The sequence below is a fragment of the Bombina bombina genome, chromosome 4 (genome assembly GCF_027579735.1).
Source record: "Bombina bombina isolate aBomBom1 chromosome 4, aBomBom1.pri, whole genome shotgun sequence".
NCBI lineage: Eukaryota > Metazoa > Chordata > Amphibia > Anura > Bombinatoridae > Bombina > Bombina bombina.
In genome coordinates this window covers 915,316,799-915,340,808 of record NC_069502.1, presented here as the reverse complement: position 1 = coordinate 915,340,808, position 24,010 = coordinate 915,316,799, and the positions used below count along the sequence as shown (strand labels likewise).

Below are 24,010 nucleotides of genomic sequence, written 5' to 3'. Positions count from 1 at the left end.
ATACTGACCTAGTAGAATGAGCTGTAATTCTTTGAGGCGGAGTTTTACCCGACTCAACATAGGCAAGATGAATTAAAGATTTCAACCAAGATGCCAAAGAAATGGCAGAAGCTTTCTGGCCTTTCCTAGAACCGGAAAAGATAACAAATAGACTAGAAGTCTTACGGAAAGATTTCGTAGCTTCAACATAATATTTCAAAGCTCTAACAACATCCAAAGAATGCAATGATTTCTCCTTAGAATTCTTAGGATTAGGACATAATGAAGGAACCACAATTTCTCTACTAATGTTGTTGGAATTCACAACTTTAGGTAAAAATTCAAAAGAAGTTCGCAACACCGCCTTATCCTGATGAAAAATCAGAAAAGGAGACTCACACGAAAGAGCAGATAATTCAGAAACTCTTCTAGCAGAAGAGATGGCCAAAAGGAACAAAACTTTCCAAGAAAGTAATTTAATGTCCAATGAATGCATAGGTTCAAACGGAGGAGCTTGAAGAGCTCCCAGAACCAAATTCAAACTCCAAGGAGGAGAAATTGACTTAATGACAGGTTTTATACGAACCAAAGCTTGTACAAAACAATGAATATCAGGAAGAATAGCAATCTTTCTGTGAAAAAGAACAGAAAGAGCAGAGATTTGTCCTTTCAAAGAACTTGCGGACAAACCCTTATCCAAACCATCCTGAAGAAATTGTAAAATTCTCGGTATTCTAAAAGAATGCCAAGAAAAATGATGAGAAAGACACCATGAAATATAAATCTTCCAGACTCTATAATATATCTCTCGAGATACAGATTTACGAGCCTGTAACATAGTATTAATCACGGAGTCAGAGAAACCTCTATGACCAAGAATCAAGCGTTCAATCTCCATACCTTTAAATTTAAGGATTTCAGATCCGGATGGAAAAAAGGACCTTGTGACAGAAGGTCTGGTCTTAACGGAAGAGTCCATGGCTGGCAAGATGCCATCCGGACAAGATCCGCATACCAAAACCTGTGAGGCCATGCCGGAGCTATTAGCAGAACAAACGAGCATTCCCTCAGAATCTTGGAGATTACTCTTGGAAGAAGAACTAGAGGCGGAAAGATATAGGCAGGATGATACTTCCAAGGAAGTGATAATGCATCCACTGCCTCCGCCTGAGGATCCCGGGATCTGGACAGATACCTGGGAAGTTTCTTGTTTAGATGAGAGGCCATCAGATCTATCTCTGGGAGCCCCCACAATTGAACAATCTGAAGAAATACCTCTGGGTGAAGAGACCATTCGCCCGGATGCAACGTTTGGCGACTGAGATAATCCGCTTCCCAATTGTCTACACCTGGGATATGAACCGCAGAGATTAGACAGGAGCTGGATTCCGCCCAAACCAAAATTCGAGATACTTCTTTCATAGCCAGAGGACTGTGAGTCCCTCCTTGATGATTGATGTATGCCACAGTTGTGACATTGTCTGTCTGAAAACAAATGAACGATTCTCTCTTCAGAAGAGGCCAAAACTGAAGAGCTCTGAAAATTGCACGGAGTTCCAAAATATTGATCGGTAATCTCACCTCCTGAGATTCCCAAACTCCTTGTGCCGTCAGAGATCCCCACACAGCTCCCCAACCTGTGAGACTTGCATCTGTTGAAATTACAGTCCAGGTCGGAAGAACAAAAGAAGCCCCCTGAATTAAACGATGGTGATTTGTCCACCACGTTAGAGAGTGTCGAACAATCGGTTTTAAAGATATTAATTGAGATATCTTCGTGTAATCCCTGCACCATTGGTTCAGCATACAGAGCTGAAGAGGTCGCATGTGAAAACGAGCAAAGGGGATCGCGTCCGATGCAGCAGTCATAAGACCTAGAATTTCCATGCATAAGGCTACCGAAGGGAATGATTGTGACTGAAGGTTTCGACAAGCTGTAATCAATTTTAGACGTCTCTTGTCTGTTAAAGACAGAGTCATGGACACTGAATCTATCTGGAAACCCAGAAAGGTTACCCTTGTTTGAGGAATCAAAGAACTTTTTGGTAAATTGATCCTCCAACCATGATCTTGAAGAAACAACACAAGTCGATTCGTATGAGACTCTGCTAAATGTAAAGACGGAGCAAGTACCAAGATATCGTCCAAATAAGGAAATACCACAATACCCTGTTCTCTGATTACAGACAGAAGAGCACCGAGAATCTTTGTGAAAATTCTTGGAGCTGTAGCAAGGCCAAACGGTAGAGCCACAAATTGGTAATGCTTGTCTAGAAAAGAGAATCTCAGGAACTGATAATGATCTGGATGAATCGGAATATGCAGATATGCATCCTGTAAATCTATTGTGGACATATAATTCCCTTGCTGAACAAAAGGCAATATAGTCCTTACAGTTACCATCTTGAACGTTGGTATCCTTACATAACGATTCAATAATTTTAGATCCAGAACTGGTCTGAAGGAATTCTCCTTCTTTGGTACAATGAAGAGATTTGAATAAAACCCCATCCCCTGTTCCGGAACTGGAACTGACATAATTACTCCAGCCAACTCTAGATCTGAAACACAATTCAGAAATGCTTGAGCTTTTACTGGATTTACTGGGACATGGGAAAGAAAAAATCTCTTTGCAGGAGGTCTCATCTTGAAACCAATTCTGTACCCTTCTGAAACAATGTTCTGAATCCAAAGATTGTGAACAGATTTGATCCAAATTTCTTTGAAAAAACGTAACCTGCCCCCTACCAGCTGAACTGGAATGAGGGCCGTACCTTCATGTGAACTTAGAAGCAGGCTTTGCCTTTCTAGCAGGCTTGGATTTATTCCAGACTGGAGATGGTTTCCAAACTGAAACTGCTCCTGAGGACGAAGGATCAGGCTTTTGTTCTTTGTTGAAACGAAAGGAACGAAAACGATTGTTAGCCCTGTTTTTACCTTTAGACTTTTTATCCTGTGGTAAAAAAGTTCCTTTCCCACCAGTAACAGTTGAAATAATAGAATCCAACTGAGAACCAAATAATTTGTTTCCCTGGAAAGAAAATGGAAAGTAGAGTTGATTTAGAAGCCATATCAGCATTCCAAGTCTTAAGCCATAAAGCTCTTCTGGCTAAGATAGCCAGAGACATAAATCTAACATCAACTCTAATAATATCAAAAATGGCATCACAGATGAAATTATTAGCATGCTGGAGAAGAATAATAATATCATGAGAATCACGATTTGTTACTTGTTGCGCTAGAGTTTCCAACCAAAAAGTTGAAGCTGCAGCAACATCAGCCAATGATATAGCAGGTCTAAGAAGATTACCTGAACATAGATAAGCTTTTCTTAGAAAAGATTCAATTTTTCTATCTAAAGGATCCTTAAACGAGGTACCATCTGACGTAGGAATGGTAGTACGTTTAGCAAGGGTAGAAATAGCCCCATCAACTTTAGGGATTTTGTCCCAAAATTCTAACCTGTCAGGCGGAACAGGATATAATTGCTTAAAACGTTTAGAAGGAGTAAATGAATTACCCAATTTATCCCATTCCTTAGCAATTACTGCAGAAATAGCATTAGGAACAGGAAAGACTTCTGGAATAACCGCAGGAGCTTTAAAAACCTTATCCAAACGTATAGAATTAGTATCAAGAGGACTAGAATCCTCTATTTCTAAAGCAATTAGTACTTCTTTAAGTAAAGAGCGAATAAATTCCATCTTAAATAAATATGAAGATTTATCAGCATCAATCTCTGAGACAGAATCCTCTGAACTAGAAGAGTCCAAAGAATCAGAATGATGGTGTTCATTTAAAAATTCATCTGTAGAGAGAGAAGATTTAAAAGACTTTTTACGTTTACTAGAAGGAGAAATAACAGACAAAGCCTTCTTTATGGATTCAGAAACAAAATCTCTTATGTTATCAGGAACATTCTGCACCTTAGATGTTGAGGGAACTGCAACAGGCAATGGTACATCACTAAAGGAAATATTATCTGCTTTAACAAGTTTGTCATGACAATTATTACAAACAACAGCTGGAGAAATAGCTACCAAAAGTTTACAGCAGATACACTTAGCTTTGGTAGATCCAGCAGGCAGTGGTTTTCCTGTAGTATCTTCTGGCTCAGATGCAACGTGAGACATCTTGCAATATGTAAGAGAAAAAACAACATATAAAGCAAAATAAATCAAATTCCTTATAAGACAGTTTCAGGAATGGGAAAAAAATGCCAAACATCAAGCTTCTAGCAACCAGAAGCAAATGAAAATGAGACTGAAATAATGTGGAGACAAAAACGACGCCCATATTTTTTGGCGCCAAATAAGACGCCCACATTATTTGGCGCCTAAATGCTTTTGGCGCCAAAAATGACGCCACATCCGGAACGCCGACATCTTTGGCGCAAAATAACGTCAAAAAATGACGCAACTTCCGGCGACACGTATGACGCCGGAAACGGAAATGAATTTTTGCGCCAAAAAAATCCGCGCCAAAAATGACGCAATAAAATGAAGCATTTTCAGCCCCCGCGAGCCTAACAGCCCACAGGGAAAAAAGTCAAATTTTTGAGGTAAGACAAAATATGATAATTTAAAGCATAATCCCAAATATGAAACTGACTGTCTGGAAATAAGGAAAGTTGAACATTCTGAGTCAAGGCAAATAAATGTTTGAATACATATATTTAGAACTTTATAAATAAAGTGCCCAACCATAGCTTAGAGTGTCACAGAAAATAAGACTTACTTACCCCAGGACACTCATCTACATGTTTGTAGAAAGCCAAACCAGTACTGAAACGAGAATCAGTAGAGGAAATGGTAAATATAAGAGTATATCGTCGATCTGAAAAGGGAGGTAAGAGATGAATCTCTACGACCGATAACAGAGAACCTTATGAAATAGACCCCGTAGAAGGAGATCACTGCATTCAATAGGCAATACTCTCCTCACATCCCTCTGACATTCACTGCACGCTGAGAGGAAAACCGGGCTCCAACTTGCTGCGGAGCGCATATCAACGTAGAATCTAGCACAAACTTACTTCACCACCTCCCTTGGAGGCAAAGTTTGTAAAACTGATTTGTGGGTGTGGTGAGGGGTGTATTTATAGGCATTTTAAGGTTTGGGAAACTTTGCCCCTCCTGGTAGGAATGTATATCCCATACGTCACTAGCTCATGGACTCTTGTTAATTACATGAAAGAAAAATAATTCAATGCAATGAAATGCTTGTTTGGGGAGTTAAGGCCTCTACCAATTTTGTACACTTCTAGAATAACGAACATTGTTATAGGCAATATATATTGTTCAGTGTGTGTGTGTGTGTGTGTGTGTGGGGGGGTTAAATAACCTTATATTTCAAAGGATGTAGACAGAACTAAAGAGATCATAGTTGGAATACTTGGATAAATGTTTGTTGAGCACAGGAAAGCCCTTTTACTTTGGTAATGTACGTGGTTATGGAGTGCAGGAGGCAGACAGGATGAGTGAGTATCTTTGTCCCTCAGCATGTGTTTCTAAGGTTATGTGAAGTGTTATGAAATTGTGATGGTCCTTCAATGTCTGCGTTAAAGGGACAGTCTATCATAGAATTGTTATTGTTTTAAAAGATAGATAATCCCTTTATTACACATTCCCCAGTTTTGCATAACCAACAGTGTTATATTAATATACTTTTTAACTCTGTGATTACCTTGTATCTAGGAACCTTCTTCCAGCCCCCTGATCACATGACTGTGGCTGTTTATTATCTATTGTCTTAAATTTAGCATTGTTTTGTGCTAAATCTTAAATAACCCCCTGTGCCTGAACACAGTGTTATCTATATGACCCATGTGTACTTTCTGTCTCTTTGTGTTGAAAAAAGATTTAAAAAGCATGTGATAAGAGGCTGCCCTCAAAGGCTTAGAAATTAGCACATGAGCCTACCTATGTTTAGTTTAAACTAAGAATACCAAGAGAAAAAAAGCTAATTTGATGATAAAAGTAAATTGGAAAGATGAGTAAAATTAAAAGTCCTATCTGAATAATGAAAGTTTAATTTATACTAGACTGTCCCTTAAACACTACAAGGGTTTGCAAAAGAGTTATATAAAGTGAGTATAATCAACAGCCATATTGTAAATATATAAATCAATTTTAAACTGTCATTTTATGATTCAAAAGGATACAAGGCATCTTGCCTTCAACTTGGAGCTCTAATATTTGTCCCCAGATAGTTATTCTTGAGTTGAAAGGGTTCAGTTAATGTCTGAAGAGATTGAAGTTTAACAGTTACTGCAGAGGGGTTCCTATGGCGTTTTCTGGTGACCTTAGACCATTGGAGTCTTTGAGGTTTATGCTGGGTTTACTTCTGACTTGCTGCCTAATTGGGATCTTCTTGTAGGCTTGGTAGAGATGGTCAATGAATATACAATGCTTTGCAAAAGTCCTCCAGGTCTTCTATAGTTTTGTAGATTATGATACAAAAGGGAAATCACCATCTATATGGGATGCAGTTTTCTCTTAGGCTGTGATAAAACTTAGCTTCTTTCCTATTAGCTAGAGTTAAAAGGCTAAGGTCAACGAAAAATTTAAGAGGGTGGTCTTCAATGTTTAAAGGATATTTTTTCCTTGCAGCTGTGGACATTTTTTCCTTGAGATTTATGAAAGTTGAGTACAACACCCCTTGGGTGTTCTACATCTCTTGTTTTTGGGCGTAGCGCTCTGTGTGCCCTGTCTAGATGTAGTTCAGGTAGGGTGCTATCCTCTAGGGGAGAGTGGAATAGTTTTTGGAGGTAGTTTTGTAATTGACCTGTTTTTACTGCCTATACTGTTGAGGTCCTCCACTTGGTATTTAATTTGTTGTATTTGATAGTCCTGGGTTGTGAGGCATCAGGAATGGTTATCTGTGATATTGATTAAGGTTCAGACTATTTCTAGATGTATTCTATTCTGTCACAAAGACCAGCCATATATTTTTCACTTCTGCTAGGGCTTCTTTGAGCCTTTGGCATACTTGTTGAAGAAAGCAGTTAAAGTCTGTGTTGGGCAGGAGAGAGTGAAGGTCAGCTCGCGTTTAAGGGGTAGTCAACACAGGTAATGTTATGTGTGTCTTCTGGCAAAGATGTCTCATCCAGGTCAGTTTCTGGGACGGCTCCAGTTAATGAGCCCAATGCCTTAGAATGTGTCCATTTTAGAGGCTGGAGTCTGGCCTGACTTAGGTAGCTTGTCCATTTGGATGATTTTCTGGTTGCCATTTGTGCAGGTGGAATGAGAGATTATCAGGAGCACTGGAAGCTTAATAGTGATTATATAGCCAGAGAGAGTATGTAAACACTTTTTAAAGTTCTAGCCAGTTGTGAGCCCACAAACAGGTATTAGTGATCTGAGATGTTTTGCTGATAGAGCAGTGTGACCAACACTAAGGGAGTGAAGAAGATTTCTTGTTAGAGAATCTTTGTCTAGGTGGTTTTACTGTCCCCCCCCCCTCTATTATACTCAATGTATTATAAAATAAGCTTTCCACTTCTCTGTTATTGGTCTCATTTAATGCTATATGAATTTGTGGGTTGCTAGGCTGTTCACTTGCAGGTTAATATGGCACAGTGTGGATAGCTGTAGATATGTTCCAGCATGCGCCTAATACAGCATCTCGTGTGCCCTATTAGGCTTGAGTGTCTGCCCACTACCCTCTTTCCTGGCACTCTTCCGAAGCTGTCTGGGAACTGAGGCGTGAAGATGATGCCTTGGTGGTATCGGCACTTCACTTGAGTTTGTGAGGTTATGTTAGGCTGCACAGTTTATCGACTGTTACAGGCCATGTAAAATTAGGTCCTCTGCATTTTCCTGCGCTATGGGTAAGTTTATGGGATGGTCGGAGTGTCTTTATCTTGCGGCCATATCCTTTGATGGTTTGCTCCACCCCCCTGTTCTTTATATTACATAAAGTAATGAGTGTCACCATGTTTGATTTAGTTTTCAAGTTATCTCTGTGCAAAGAAGACTGGAAAACTTTTTAAATAATACTATGTTTCACGTGTTTTGAAAGAATTTTATTGCCTGTTTTCTTTATCTGTCACTAGTTATCAGCAGGAAAGGTAGAAAGGGGAAAACTTAAATAGATAGTATAAAGTAAAATTGTTTTTCCTCAATGTGTTTCCAATAGCTTGTAATACTAGCTACAGAGTATAAAATGTATGGGAAATTGCTTTTTTGTGTTTATAATGAAAGTATATTACAAAGTTGTTGCTATTTTAAAAATACATATTTATATATTACAAGCTCACACGGTTTAGTATCCCTTTAAAGATTCATTAAAGGGACAAAAAAAATAATCAAATTTACTAAAAAATAATTTAAAAAAAATGCACTTCTCCGGTGCCTTAATGTTCTAGCATAATTATGCGTACGTGTACAGCTGTAAGTTACTTATGCGCTAAGCTATAAAATAAAACATGCTTATTAAAAACCCAAAACATACATTATAAGACACAACATACTGCTTTGAATAGAGCACCTACTATATATGTATAAGTGACTGTCTAATTAGCATCTGCGATACTACTCAGACATGAAGCTTAAGCCTTTAACTGCTGAACCAATTCCCAAACCCAAATTAAAGCCAGTTTAAGATACTGCATGTATTGCATTTTTTAAGCGACCACTTTGTTTCCAAATACTTATGCAAAAAAAAATGCTTTCCTGTCTGACCAAAATGAATGATAAAAATAACAAAACATGCATGTTCAGACAGACTACAACATTACAAAATACGCCAAAAACAATAACAATGTGCTGTTCTGTGTTGCAGAAAAAAAACTATTTGCGCATTTTACTCAGAATAATGACCTTTATAATTATTCTCAACATCAGTGATTCATGTGTGTATTTTTAGATCTCCAGACTGAATGTCCGCCCTTTTCAAAGTCAGACCTGACCAGAGAAGTAAAATAAAAGATGTAATGATTTTGGGGAAGCTAGATGAAAAGAATGGGAAATTGTGTTAGGTCAGACTCCATGCCTCTGGGAAAAAGCATTAGATTATTAGTCTGTATGGAGGGCTAAATTCACAATTCCATTGGTAATAACTGCTAATGGCAAAAAGGTCAGAGGCCAATTGCTGAAAAAACCTACACAACGCATTCTCAAAGGAAATCATCTGTAATTAGATGTTCCATGGGCAGAAAGAAAATGATGAAAAATGTTATGATATCAATAGTTCAAGGTGTTACAACCAGAGGGTAAATGTTTTTAAGAATTTTTACTCCCTTAAGGTCAATTATATTCTAATTATTATGGTCAATTATTGAAAGAAAACCCATTCTCCATGAAATCTCTGAAGATCTCATTATCCGTAATTAGAATGAACCGAAAAAAACACAGGTGTGTAGCAAATATATAGGTGTTCTAATTCTATCATTGATCCATGTAAGATATTTTACTACCATAAATATTGTATAACTGGGTTGAGCTCTTGATAAAGATGATGTACGGTGACTGCAGTCTCATTGTGCTTAGTAAAGCTTTTCCCTAAAACTGAATTAGGATTAGCTATTGGATTACACAGGCCAGTACCAAAACACTTGTTTAACATGGGCTGCATTAGACGTATACAAATGGAGGGGGGAAAAGAAAAAAAAAAGAGAAAATTCAGCTGTAAACCAGGGGTGCCCAAGCCTTTCATATAAGGGAAAACACTGGATTTTCAGTGTTAGTAAAAATGGAAATCCAAAGAACAATTGCTATGTATTTATAAGTAGTGTTTTAAAGATTTAGGCCATCGTTTTGGCTTACGCAAGTGCCAGTATTTTAGCTAACATGTTGACTTATTGTACTGACATACACAAAAGGTGTAAATGTACCATCCTTGCACCTGCAGGCAGATAGGTTCACAAGTACTGAACTTGTCTGCCTACAATAGCCACTTGGATGTTTAATCGCAAGGCAAAATTTAACACTGCACAAGAAGTTTCTTGCGCAATGCTGCCCCCTGCTCTGGCAAAACCAAGTGTGCTAGAGCACGGCATATCCATTACCCCCCCAAGCGAGCAAGTGTAAGGGTGATTGATCTCACCACTTCTTTGGTGGCGGAGAGGAAGAAAGAAGCAGTTTCTGCTTCCTAAATATGTGGAGCAGGCTTGTTTGGCGAAAAAAGCTGTGAACGCAGCTTAGTAAATTTACCACAAAGTTTAAAGGGACATGTTAAAGGGACAATGACCCATATGGTAAATCTCTTTAAAGTGATGTAGCATATCTGTAAAACGCGGTCTAGAAAATATCACATGAACATCTCTTTGTAAAAAAAAAGTAAGACATTTTACCTCAAAATATCTTCAGCTTACCAGAGTGATATGTGAGCATTTATCCACACCTATTATTACTGTCATATGCATGGTGAAGAAAAAAAAAAGCCAATCTGCATCATCAGTTCTGAGTTCACCATAATTTTGTGAGATTTCATAGTAAACTTCCTTAAACCGAGGAATAAAATAAACTACAAAGTTATTGTGTCTGCGCATAGCAGATGCATACTTCCTTGTAAGTCCCATGACAAGCTTCCTGATTGGATGCTTAATATCCCTTTGAAATAGAATTTGGCTATTACTTATTAGGGTTAAAATATCTTCTATTTTTATGTAGATGATGTTCATGCTTTTTACAGATATTCTACATCAAGTTTAAGTGATTCAGCATTTGTCCACAAGAATACAATATCTCCTGGGAGAGTAACATCTGTTTTACAATCGAAATGCTTCAAAACTTTTTTTAATTCCATTTGGAGAACAGTCATACAACAGGAGGCAGCACTTGGGTCTTTGGACAGGTCTATAAACAGTAACTTAAAACATTCTTGTCATTAGACCATTATAATAGACTATCGCATGGAAAGAACACACTCATTGTTCTGTTGGCTGTGCATTACATACATAAAAACTAAATGGATATCTAGGCTGTTTCCATAATTAATGCTTTACTGCACATTACTACATGTAAAGGGCTATAGCAAACACCTGAAATTAATAGATACTTTTGTTGTTTTGCTATAGAACATATCAGACAAATCAAAACATTTTTCACACAAACATCTTGTTTGCTGCACTTATTTTTCCAACAGCCAAACTTTAACCAGCCACTTGCCTTATTTGGAGAAGCCAATGTGGGCTTGAGTCTGCAGCTGACAAGGTAAGCTAGGGTCATTTTGTTAGCAGAAAGTGCATTATTTTGCAATTATGCGTTAAAGCCAATAAGGGACTGATATGTATACATGATAACTCTGCAGTGTAAATTTACAGCTCTAAGAATTAGAAAATGTACAATTTTTGAAGCTACATAATATAAAAAGGGGGCAAAATAGATCTTGAAAGCATATTGCAAAGATGTTGTACTAAGCATAACTAAACATTTTATATTAAACTATCAAGATGTACACTGTCCCTTTAATTCCATCCAAAAAGTAATCAGGCAATTCTGATGTAACATTACAGTGAAAAACAGCTTTTGCTGAAAGGGTAGAAATGCACTACTGAAATCAAGCTGAACAGCCAATCAAAAGAGACAAATGTGTGCAGGCACCAATTACCAGCTAGCGCACAGCAGTGTAGGTTGTGTATATGCTCTTTTTTTTTTTTTTTTTAACAACGAATACCAAGGGAACAAAGAACATTTAATAACTAGAAGTGAATTTAAATGTCATAATATTACTGCTCTATCTGAATCATGCAAGTTTAAAAGGGACATAAAACCTCAAATGCTTCTTTCGTGATTCAGATAGAACATACAATTTTAAACAACTTTCAATTTTACTTCTATTATCAATTTTCCCTTGTTTTCTCGTTATCCTTTGTTGAAAAACAGGGCAGTAAGTTCAGGAGTGTGCACGTGCCTGCAGCAATATATGGCAGCAGTTCTGCAACAATGTTATACATTAGCAAAAGCACTAGATAGCAGCACTATTTTTCTGTCATGTAGTGCTCCAGACAAGTGCACGGTACCTATCTAGAGATCTCTTCAACAAAGAACAAGCAAATAAAATAAATTTGAAAATAGAAGTAAATTTTTTTTTTTTTTACATTTTTTCTTTATCTAAATCAAGATGGTTTCATGTCTCTTTACTATTGACTTTCCTATCCCTTTTAATACCCCTCATTGCACTGCAATTAGCGGTTTATGGTTCCGGCACTTTGCAAGCTACATAGAAGCCACTTCATACTTTTCTTCTCATCTCCATAACACAGCCGTATCTTTTTTTCTTTCTGTCAGCGACGAGGTATAAATTTTATACTAAGTCGCCTCTACTGCTATGAACTATATCATGCTAATTGTTATGCCAGTTATAAGTCACTGTCTCTTCCTTCATTAAGGAGAATTATGTAACGTAGTAATAAGAAATTTAGTTGGAATTACTTTAACTGACATTTCAATTGGAAGGTAATAAATACGCCTCGCATTTTTACTGACAAATGACGAGAGGGAAAAAAAAAAAAGTTGGCTTTTTTTCTTGCTGGCCGTATAATATCTATAGTGTTCAGTTTTTAAAACTGGACACAGTTAATTCATTTTCAGTCTCCTTGACAACGCATTTTTCTTTGAAGTGTTGCAAGAAGTTGGTAATTAAACTACTGGATGAAACCTTTATTTCTGCAACATGAACACCTTTATACTCAATTAGACTTATGAAATTACAAAGCAAAATGTATTGCTATTGTCAAACTAGCTTAAAATATGGTATAACTAGGGACATTTACCAAGTCCAATAATCACAAATAAATGTATTAAATTGTTTAAATAACAAAGCTAGAAGTAAAGAGTACACTCAGCAGTATTATGGGTTGCAAAACATTTTTTCAGGATTGACATATAAAATAAATAGTATAACACCCTGTGAGACTGTTAATTTATCAGTTAATTCATAACTGTCCCTAACTTTGCGTTAAAATACGAACATTTATTTGCCCCCTTTTTATGTAATTTGTAAATTGAGGATTTTCTAATTCTCAGAACTAAAAAAAAATAAGAAGCACACTCCAGATATCTCCGTGCTAACCCTACTACCTAGTTGTACATCATTGCCGATAACACCTTAGAACTGCAAAACAATGCACAATGACCATGGCTAGCCTTGTCAGCTGTGGACGCTAGAATTAATTTGCTCCTACAAATGAGACAAGTGGTGAGTGATGTTTGGCTATTGAAAAACAATTACACCAAGTATGATGTTCATTTTAAAATCCCCCAAAACAAAAAACGTAAAAACTGTAAAGACAGGTCTGATATAGTATTCTATAGCAACACAACAGCAATGTATTGTAATTACAAGGTGTAACGTACACGGTGATGCCCATTATTTTACAGATATTAGAACTTCTACACTTATTTCTTCAATATTTAAAACTACTAATATAATTTTAAAAACCTACATCCGTAAATAATCTCCAGACTAATCCTTGAGTTGACTGCAATATTATACCTAGCATTTATTTAGTGCATGCATCTAGCAGGAAATGTATGCTAATGTACAACTGAAACGGACTGAGCAATAGCTGCCTATCATGTGCCTGTTACTAAACAGTCAAATCAATTACAAACAGTGCAATACCTCCTTAAAGCATGGCGATGCATTTCGAATTTGTTCTAGCATGGCCCACTTGACAGTGGCCTGCCTGATATTTCCATCGTACTCCCTGGAGCTCTGTGTGCCGCTGGGTGTGCCCCGTGACCTCTCGTACCCAGGCTCATTAAAATAGGGCTCAGACACAAGGATGAGAGACTGGACAGAAACCAGCACCTGCAAAATGGAAAACAGAGAGAAACGGACTTTAATATAAATGCACAATTATTATAATCAACAAATTGTCTCAAAGCTTGTTTTACAATATAATTTGCATTACACAAATGTAAAAAAAATAAAATATTTTAAATGAACTACAATACAACAGAAATGCACTACAATACAACAGAAATGTAGACATAATACATACATAAGATTTAACAGTTTTTAATTTGCAGCCCAAAACAGCGCATACACGTAGAATAAAAGATAAACTCAAAATTAAATACAATAAATATGAAAGGAAGAAAGTTACAATTTTACTAAAATCAAGATGCAAGTCATAAAAGATCTGTAGAATTTAAAAAAAAAAAAGAAAAAAAAAGAAAAAAAAAGAATGGAAATGGTAATTATATTTTTGTTTAATAACTGTAAGCCAGTGTTTCTCGTCCTTTTTTGTAGTAAGTACTGCTACAGGCATATTTTTTTGCTTTATACACTCCCAATTTCAAAACGTAAATATTAATAGGTTAAAAAAAAAAATTAAGAGGCAATAGTGCATAACCCAGGATGTTGGTACCAGCTATATATTTTCTGCTTTCAGGAATCAATTAAAAAAAAAAAAAAAAACAGTTTTACTGAATGCAAATGCAGCAAATTTATAGAAATATTACAGCAACAAATAATAAAGAAAGCAGGTTAGAGAGAAAACTCCCATACAACACAGATGAGTCAGTCACAGTGAGTGAGCACAGCTAACCAGTCAGGGGCATAACTACAGGGGTCTCAACTGAGACTGGGCCCAATCTCAATTTATAATGACATCACTGCAGGGGGGCCTGATGGGGTCCCGGCTCCACCTACATCATGTCTGGCCCTATGAGCACCAAATGTAAAGTTAGGTGCACATTTTAAGGAAAGTGTATTTGCATTTACAATATGGTGGCAAAAATTTAAATAAGCAGTCTTTTTGGCAACGAGCATGATTTGGAAGGTGTTTATCTTAGTTTTAACACATAATTTTAAAATAATATATTATGCGGGTGACAATTTATGCATAATAATAAAAAAATATTTATATAATGTATATAACACATCTGTAAGTATATATTTGATATACATATATATTTGATCTTTATATTGGATCTACAGCATTACATAAGCACACGCAACCGTCACTTGAGCATAACTAACAGAGTTCATGGGCCCTCTTGAAATACGATGCCTCTATATATGCAGGCAGTGATAAGGAGGGGGGGGAGGGTGGAGCAGGCTAATCCAGAAAAAAACATAGTGTGAGTTATTCTGCCTAACTGATTTTTTGTTAAAAATACTTAAAATTTTGAAGGATTGATTAATAGAATTAAACACAGCTCTCATGGTTCTCTTCCTATCTGTCTAACCGTACCTTTTGTGAAGCCTTCTCTGGGGCATCCTCTGCCCCGTTACCACATTCTGTTGGGGTACCACAAGGCTCTGTCCAGACTTCCTTGCAAACCCGTGTCACTAACTGTCTTTCTCATATCTCATCGTGGATGTCCTCTCACTACCTTAAGCTAAATCTCTCCAAAACCAAGCTCCCTATTTTCTCTCCCTTCTTCAAAAATCTCCAACCTCAACTGCTCTATAACGGTCGATAACTCCATTACGCCTACCCCACGTCTTAGGGTCACACTTGACTCAGATCTTTCTTTCACTCCTCACATTCAGTCCTTGGCTAAAGACTGCCGCTTCCACCTTAAAAACCATCTCTAAAATTAGACATTTCCTTTCACAAGACATAACTAATATTCTAATCCACTCTCATCCTTTCCTGCCTCAATTACTGCAACTCCATTCTCTTTGGTCTCCCTAGCTGCCGCCTAGCTCCTTTACAATCCATAATAATGCCTCTGCCAGGCTCATCTTCCTTACATGTCGCTCTTCATCTGCTACACCTCTCTGCCAATATCTTCACTGGCTTCCTCTTGCCTCCCGGCTCAAACACAAAATACTCACTTTGACATACAAAGCCCTCAACTGCACTGCCCCCACCCCCTACATCTCAGACCTTGTCTCCAGACAAGACCTTCCCTCCTGACTCCTTCGCTCTGCCCATGATCTCCTCCTCTCTTGTTACCTCCTCACATTCCCGTTTACAAGACTTCTCCAGACTGGCTCCCATCTTGTGGAGCTCTCCGCCTCGCTCCACAAGACTCTCCACTAGTTTTGAAAGCTTCAAGCGCTCCCTAAAGACTCTACTATTCAGGGATGCATACAACCTACACTAACATTTCCTAACTCCACTGCTATCCCCTTGAACCCCTTAGCATGTAAGCCTATGAGCCAAGCTGTTTGTAGATCACCCGCATAAGAGCCGATTACAACAGTGCAACTCTCGGCAGGGACCTAAACCCATTTGACCCCCCTATAAATATTACCTTGTATACCTCCTATGTTTATAGCGCTGCAGAATCTGTTGGCGCTCTACAAATACCCGATAATAATAATAATTAGAAAGTTCATTAAAATTGCACGCTCTATCTGAATCATTAAACAAATTATGCTTACCTGATAATTTCATTTACATCGTGGGGAGGAGAATCCACTGCTTAATTCATCACTTGTGGGAATTAAGAACCTGGCCACCAGGAGGAGGCAAAGACACCCCAGCCAAAGGCTTAAATAACTCCCCCACTTCCCTCATCCCACAGTCATTCTGCCAAGGGAACAAGGAACAGTAGGAAAAATATCAGGGTATAAATGGTGCTAGAAGAACACAAATAAATATAGGTCTGCCCACCGGAGAACGGGCGGGTGCGGTGGACTCTCCTCCCCATGATGGAAATGAAATTATCAGGTAAGCATCATTTATGTTTTCCATCTAAAGGGGAGGAGAGTCCACTGCTTCATTCATTCATCACTTGTGGAAACAAATACCCAAGCTCTAGAGGACACTGAATGAAGAAAATGGGAGGGTAAAGGAGGCGGACCCTATACTGAGGGCACCACAGCCTGCAGAACCTCTCTCCCAAAAGCTGCTTCCGCCGAAGCAAAAACATCAAATTTGTAAAATTTTGCAAAAGTATGTAAGGATGACCAGGTGGCCGCCTGACAAATCTGCTCCATAGAAGCCTCATTCTTAAAGCCCCACGAAGATGCCTCAGCTCTAGTTGAGTGAGCCGTAATCCTCTGAGGCTTGTGTCCCGCTGTCTCATATGCCAGACGGATCATACTCCTAAACCAAAAAAAAAGAGTGGTGGCAGAGGCCCTTTGTCCCCTGCGCTTCCCTGAATACACAACAAATAAGGACTAAGTCTGTCTGAACTCCTTCGTGGCCTGAAGATAAAACTTCAACGCCCGAACCACGTCCAGATTATGAAGTAACCTCTCCTTTGAAGAAGGGTTAGGACATAAAGAAGGAACTACTATTTCCTGACTGATGTCACGACTCAACACCACCTTGGGAAGGAATCCCAATCCAGTGCGAAAACAGCCTTATCAGCATGAAAAACCAAGTAGGAAGGCTCACATTGCAAGGCCGCCAACTAAGAGACTCTGCGCGCCGGTAAAATAGTCAGTAATAATAGGACTTTCCATGAAAGAACCTTAATGTCAAGTGCATGCATAGGCTCAAACAGAGCCCTCTGCAAGACCTTAAGAACCAAGTTTAGGTTCCAAGGAGGAGCCGGATTCCTGAAGACAGGCATGATCCTAACCAGAGCTTGAACAAAGGACTGAATGTCAGGAAGTTCTGCAAGCTTCTTATGCAACAGTACAGATAAAGCGGAGATCTGTCCCCTTAGGGAACTGACGGCAAGACCCTTACCTAGACCGTCCTGGAGAAAGGCCAAAATCCTGGATACCCTGACCTTATGCCTGGGATATCCTCATTCCTCACACCAGGACAAGTAGGTCCTCAACACCTTGTGGTAGATGCGTCTAGTGACCGGCTTCCTGCCCTGGACGAGAGTGTTGATCACTCTCTCCGAAAAACCTCTCTTGGCTAAGACTAGGCGTTCAATCGCCACACAGTGAGCCTCAGAGTATCGAGATTTTGATGTAGAAAAGGACCTTGAACTAGCAGATCCTTGCGACAAGGTAACTTCCACGGCGGATATGACGACGTTGCCAGTAGATCCGCAAACCACGTTCGCCACGACGGAGCAATCATAATAGCTGAAGCTTGCTCCTGCTTGATTCTGGGCACTACTCTAAGTAAAAGAGGCAACGGTGGAAATATGTAGATAAAGGTTGAAGTCCCAGGGTACCACCAAGGTGTCTATAAATTCCGCCTGGGGATCCCTGGATCGCGATCCATATCTGGGTAGCTTGCAATTGAGTCTGGACGCTATGAGATCTATTTCCGGCGTCACCCATCTGTTGCAAATCTCCGCAAACAACTCGGGGTGGAGAGACCATTCCCCTGGATGAAACGTCTGTCTGCACAGAAAATCTGCTTCCCAGTTGTTCACACCCGGAATGTGGATCGCTGAGAGCGAACAATTGCGAGTCTCTGCCCAATCCAGAATCTGAGATACTTCCCTCATAGTTAAGAAGCTTCTCGCCCCCCCCGTGGTGGTTTATGTACGCCACCAAGGTGATGTTGTCCGATTGGAATCTGAGGAATTGGGCCGACTCCAGAGGGGGGCGAAGCCTTCAGAGCGTTGAATATCGCTCGAAGTTCCAGAATATTTATAGGTAGACTTGATTCCTCTCAAGTCCATCTGCCTTGCTCCTTTCTGGCACCCCAAACTGCTCCCCATCCTGAAAGGCTCGCATCGTGGTTACAATCTCCCAGGATGGTCTCAGGAAGGAAGACCCCTGAGACAACTGGCCCGGTCGGGTCCACCAAGATAGGGACTCCCTCACTGGTCTGTACAGAGATATCTGTTGGGACAAATCTGAATGATTGCTGTTTCATTGTCTCAACATGCACAGCTGAAGAGGTCTGAGATGGAACCTGGCGAAGGGGATGACATCTATGCTGGATACCATAAGCCCGATTACCTCCATACATTTGGCCACATATGTCCTGGAGGATGTCTGCAGGATTAGACAGTTGGACGCAAACTTGCAACGTCTCTTGTCTGTCAGAAATATCTTCATTGCAGAAGAGTCTAGTATCGTACCCAGGAACTCCACCCTGTTGCTGGGGACCAATGAACGCTTTCCTTCGTTTATTTTCCATCGGTGGGACCGAAGCAGGACGACGAAAGCTCCCGAATAATTTTCCACCAGACTGTAGGATGGAGCCTGGACCAGGATATCGTCCAGATACGGGGCCACTGCAATCTTTCTGGCTCTCGCTACTGCGAGAAGAGCTCCCAGAACCTTTTTAAAGACTTTTGGAGCCATCGCCAGACCAAACGGAAGAGCCACAAACTGGAAGTGCTGGTCCAGGAAGGAAAACCTTAGAAATCCTTGTGGATTGGAACATGAAGGTAAGCATCCTTCAGGTCTATCGTCATCATGAATTGCCCCTCTTGAACCAGGGGCAAAATTGACCTGATCGTCTCCATCTTGAACTATGGGACTGACAAAAACTTGTTTAGGGCCTTTAGGTCTAGAATTAGACGAAATGTGCCCCCCACCTTTGGGACCACGAAAAGGTTTGAATAATACCCCAGACCTCTTTCTGCCAGAGGAACTGGGACGACTACTCCGAGGGATGAGAGATTCCTCACACCCCCTAGGAAGGCATCTCTCTCTTCTGGTCTTAAAGAGATGTTTGACAGGAGGAACCTGCCCCTGGGCGGATAAGATTTGAAACCTATCCTGTACCCCTGGGCGACAACCTCCAGGACACAAGGGTCTGTAATGTCTCCCCCTCCAGGCCCCCGCAAAAAGAGATAGCCTGCCCCTACCTGGTCCAAGGACGGGTCGGGGGCTGCACCTTCATGCCGACTTTGACTCGGCAGGCTTCTTGTTCTGCTTGGACTTATTCCAAGAGTTTGCTAGCTTCCAATATCCCTTGGATTGCTCAGATTTTGCGGAAGGCTGCTGGCGCTGAGACTTGTCTGCACAAAAGTGACAAAAATTAGATCCCTTAGGTTTGGCTTTCTTATCCTAAGGTAAGGTGGCACCCTTACCACCCGTGACTGTAGATATAATAGAAACCAGGCCCGGGCCAAACAAAACCTTCCCCTTGAATGGTAGGGAAAGCAGGTTAGACTTAGACGTCATGTAAGCAGACCATGATTTTAGCCAGAGCCCTGCGAGCTAAAACAGAAAACCCTGACGTCTTAGCATTCAGACGAATAATCTTCATGTTAGCATCACAAATGAACAACTGCTCTACCCTTAAGGCTTTTATTCAATCAAAAATCTCATAGAGGGGTCTCCACCTCGACCATTGCTGATAGTGCCTCACCAACCACCGCAGCAACTGCCACCGCCGTTTGGAAAACAAACCCCGTCAGAACATTTTCCGCAACATGGACTCCATCTTTTTATCCATGGGTTCCTTAAAAGAGGAGCTATCCTCCAGCGGAATAGTCGTTCTCTTAGCGAGTGTGGAGATAGCACCATCCACCTTAGGGACGGTTCCCCACAGTTCAAACTGCGCGTCCGGAACAGGGAAAAGTTTCTTAAAAGAAGACGAGGGAGAAAAGGGCGAATCCAATTTTCCCATTCAGTCTTAATAATGTTCGCCATCTTGACAGGAACCGGTCCTCAGTTTAGGGATCGAAGGTTCCTCCGGGAGTTTCGGTTCCGGAACCTACAGCGTAGCAAGCACTTCCTTCAGCAGGAAACGCAAATGCTCCATTTTAAATTTGAAATCTGGTTCCTCCACGGACGGAGGCCTAGAACAAGCTGATTCCGACCGAAAAGCGCCATCCTCCGATAAGTGGGAGTTGTCCTCCTCAGCGGATAATCTGTCCAAGATATCCAGCGGAGTCGAATACCCCTCAGATAGCAGTGCCGTACCTTCTGCTTGCGCTTAGTAGGACGAAGCATCGCATTTATGGCCGCAGAAACCGCCATCTGCAAATGATCGGCGAAGTCTGGAGGCCAAAGGACCCCTCCCGCGAAAGGATTAGTAGTGCCCTGGGGAACTGCTTGTGTAATAGGAGATGCTTGTAGGGAACGCACCTTGCAGGATGGAGAACCCTCAGAGATGGACGACTCAGTGGTACTAAATACCTTATTCTTTTTAGAAGTAGTAATATTGTCATAACATGTGGAACAGAGCTGTAACGGCGGTTCCACCGGAACGTCCTCACAGTATACACAGTCGGTTTAGATAAAGGAGTATCCTCCAACATATCAGAGTCCTCCATAGCTTATGCCTTTATTATGGACCTGATTACTAATTAAATGGCACCTTTATATCCTAATGGCCACGGCACTCACCACCTCTTATTACCCGGACTACAGAAAACAGCTTTCGTCTCCTCCAAACACAGGTTGAGAAAGAGGAAGTTACTAAGGCCACACCCGGTCACATGGAGTGCCATGCAGGACCGCCCCTGCACTGAGTGAGAGACGTGCCAAAAAAAGCCCGCCTCAATCTCTCTGTTCCACACTGACAGAGCCTCATCTCACACAAGTGCAGCAAAAAACACAAACATCATTATGTATATTAAAATCCCCCCTGTTCCATAACCCCCTTCCGAGGGTATTAACCTAGATTCTATACAGATTAAAGGAGTCACACTGTGACCCTGTCTTCTTGCGTTAACACACACACACACATATATATATATATATATATAAACAATCTTACCAGAATCAACGCAGTGGAACAGGAACACGGCCCTTCATGTGTGACAGGTTAGTAGCGTCGCTCCTGACATGGACTTGAGAGAATAAAAGCAGGCAGCGAAACTCGTCAATGCTGATTACTTAGGGAGCTGTTAATATGAGTCGGGATGGTTTCGCAGAAGAACTCCCCCTGTATTTCCGGACTCTTTCACCCATGCTCTCACTGAGAGGCTGACAGGACTACTTAAAACTCCAGTCCTATTGCGAAGAGTACTACCCTCCATAAGAGACTACTCCGAATCTTCCGACACTTCTCTGCCAACCTCCTGTGACGAAAGGCAAATAATGACTGGGGGATGAGGTAAGTGGGGGAGGTATTTGAGCCTTTGGCTGGGGTGTCTTTGCCTCCTCCTGGTGGCCAGGTTCTTAATTCCCACAAGTGATGAATGAAGCAGTGGAGTCTCCTCAGCTTTAGATGTGTGTGTGTGTATATATATATATATATATATATATATATATATATATATATATACACATATATATATATATATACACATATATATATATACACATATCCACCACTGACAATTTCCATGATTTCCATATATAAATAATTGGGTGTTTGGATCAGCAATTTCATTTTGAGCTATCAAATAACTAAAGGACACAGTAATATTTCAGTAGTGAAACGAGGTTCATTGGATTAACAGAAAATGTGCAATATGCATCAAAATGAAGACAGGTGCATAAATTTGAGCACCCCATTAGAAATATTGCAATAATATTTAGTAGAGCCTCTAGACACTTCCTATAGCCTGTATAGTGTCTGGATTCTGGATGAAGGTATTTTGGACCATTCCTCCTTGCAAAACATCTCCAGTTCAGTTAGGTTTGATGGTTGCCGAGCATGGACTGCCCGCTTCAAATAACCCAACAGATTTTTAATGATATTCAGGTCTGGGGACTGGGATGGCCATTCCAGAACATTGTACTTGTTCCTCTGCATAAATGCAGAGTAGATTTTAAATAGTGTTTTAGATTGTTGTCTTGTTGAAATATCCAGCTCTGGCGTAACTTCAACTTTGTGACTGATTCCTCAAAATTATTCTCAAGTAACTGCTGATATTGAGTGGAATCCAGGCGACTCAACTTTAACAAGATTCATAGTACCGGCACTGGCCACACAGCATGATGGAATATCCACCAAATTTTACTGTTGCTAGCAAGTGTTTGTCTTGGAATGCTGTGTTCTTTTGCCACCATGCATAATGCCCCTTGTTATAACCAAATAACTCAATCTTTGTTTCATCAGTCCACAGCACCTTCTTCCAAAATTAAGCTGGCTTATCCAAATGTGCGTTTGCATACCTCAAGCAACTCAGTTTGTGACGTGTGTGCAGAAAAGGCTTCTTCCGCATCACTCTCCCATATGGTGAATTCTTGAACGATGCACAGTGACACCATCGGCAGCAAGATTAAGTTGTAGTTCTTTGGAGGTGGTCTGTGGGCTGTTTTTAAACATTCTCACCATCCTTTGCCTCTCCGATATTTTACTTCTGGCCTTAACAAGAACTGTGCCTGTGGTCTTCCATTTCCTCACTATGTTCCTCACAGTGGACACTGACAGCTTAAATCTCTGCAATAGCTTTTTGTAGCCTTCCCCTAAACCATAATGTTGAAAAATCTTTGTTTTCAGGTCATTTGAGAGTTGTTTTGAGGTCACTCATGTTGCCACTCTTCAGAGGAGAGTCAAAGAGAACAACAACTTGCAATTGGCCACCTTAAATACCTTTTCTCATGATTGGATGCACCTGTCTATGAAGTTCAAGGCTTAATGGGCTCACCACACCAATTGTGTGTTCCAATTAATCAGTGCTAGGTAGTTACAGGTATTCAAATCAACAAAATGACAAGGGTGCCCAAATTTATGCACCTGTCTAATTTCGTTTTGATGCATATTGCACATTTTCTGTTAATCCAATAAACCTCATTTCACTACTGAAATATTACTGTGTCCTTCAGTTATTTGATAGATCAAAATGAAATTGCTGATCCAAACACCCAATTATTTATAAATGAAAATCATGGAAATTGACAGGGGTGCCTAAACTTTTGCATACGACTGTGTGTGTATATATATATATATATATATATATATATATATATATATATATATAAAGCAAAGTCCTGTGTAGGAATGCACACCATATATTTAGTAGCAGCTGCCAGGGTGCAATGTCAAAACAGTATGTACTATGCAAAAAAGGCAGCACTCACTGGTCATTTGTAAGTAAAATTTAGCTTTTAATAATACAAAAAGTAAAAATCTTGGGAAAAACATGACGTTTCGATGCCTAACTGGGATCTTTTTCAAATGTCCCAAAAGGTAAATCCAAAGTGGTCACACAAGCTATGTGGTGTTCCCCATGAGAACATAAAACTACTGGCTGAATGTGTTATATTTATACAAGTCATAGCTCACATCGAGGCTGTGTTCAGCTGTGGATAATCGCTTGCAAATCTGATCAGCTGGTTCCGTTTCCACCCACAAGCTTTATACTTCATTGTGCTGTTAGTTGAGCAACTGCATGTCTAATTTGCATAT

At 40.0% G+C, this 24,010-nt stretch overlaps 1 protein-coding gene across 7 annotated transcripts in view; it reads right to left on the bottom strand.

The window, feature by feature from the left end:
- Window positions 1-24,010, bottom strand: part of BIRC6 (baculoviral IAP repeat containing 6) — an 854,588-nt gene that overhangs the window by 8,355 nt on the left and 822,223 nt on the right. For all 7 annotated transcript variants that reach the window (XM_053711846.1, XM_053711848.1, XM_053711852.1 and 4 more), the window contains exon 72: window positions 13,549-13,737. In XM_053711846.1, coding sequence (XP_053567821.1) covers window positions 13,549-13,737 — 189 coding nt within the window. The remainder of the gene's footprint in view (window positions 1-13,548; window positions 13,738-24,010) is intronic.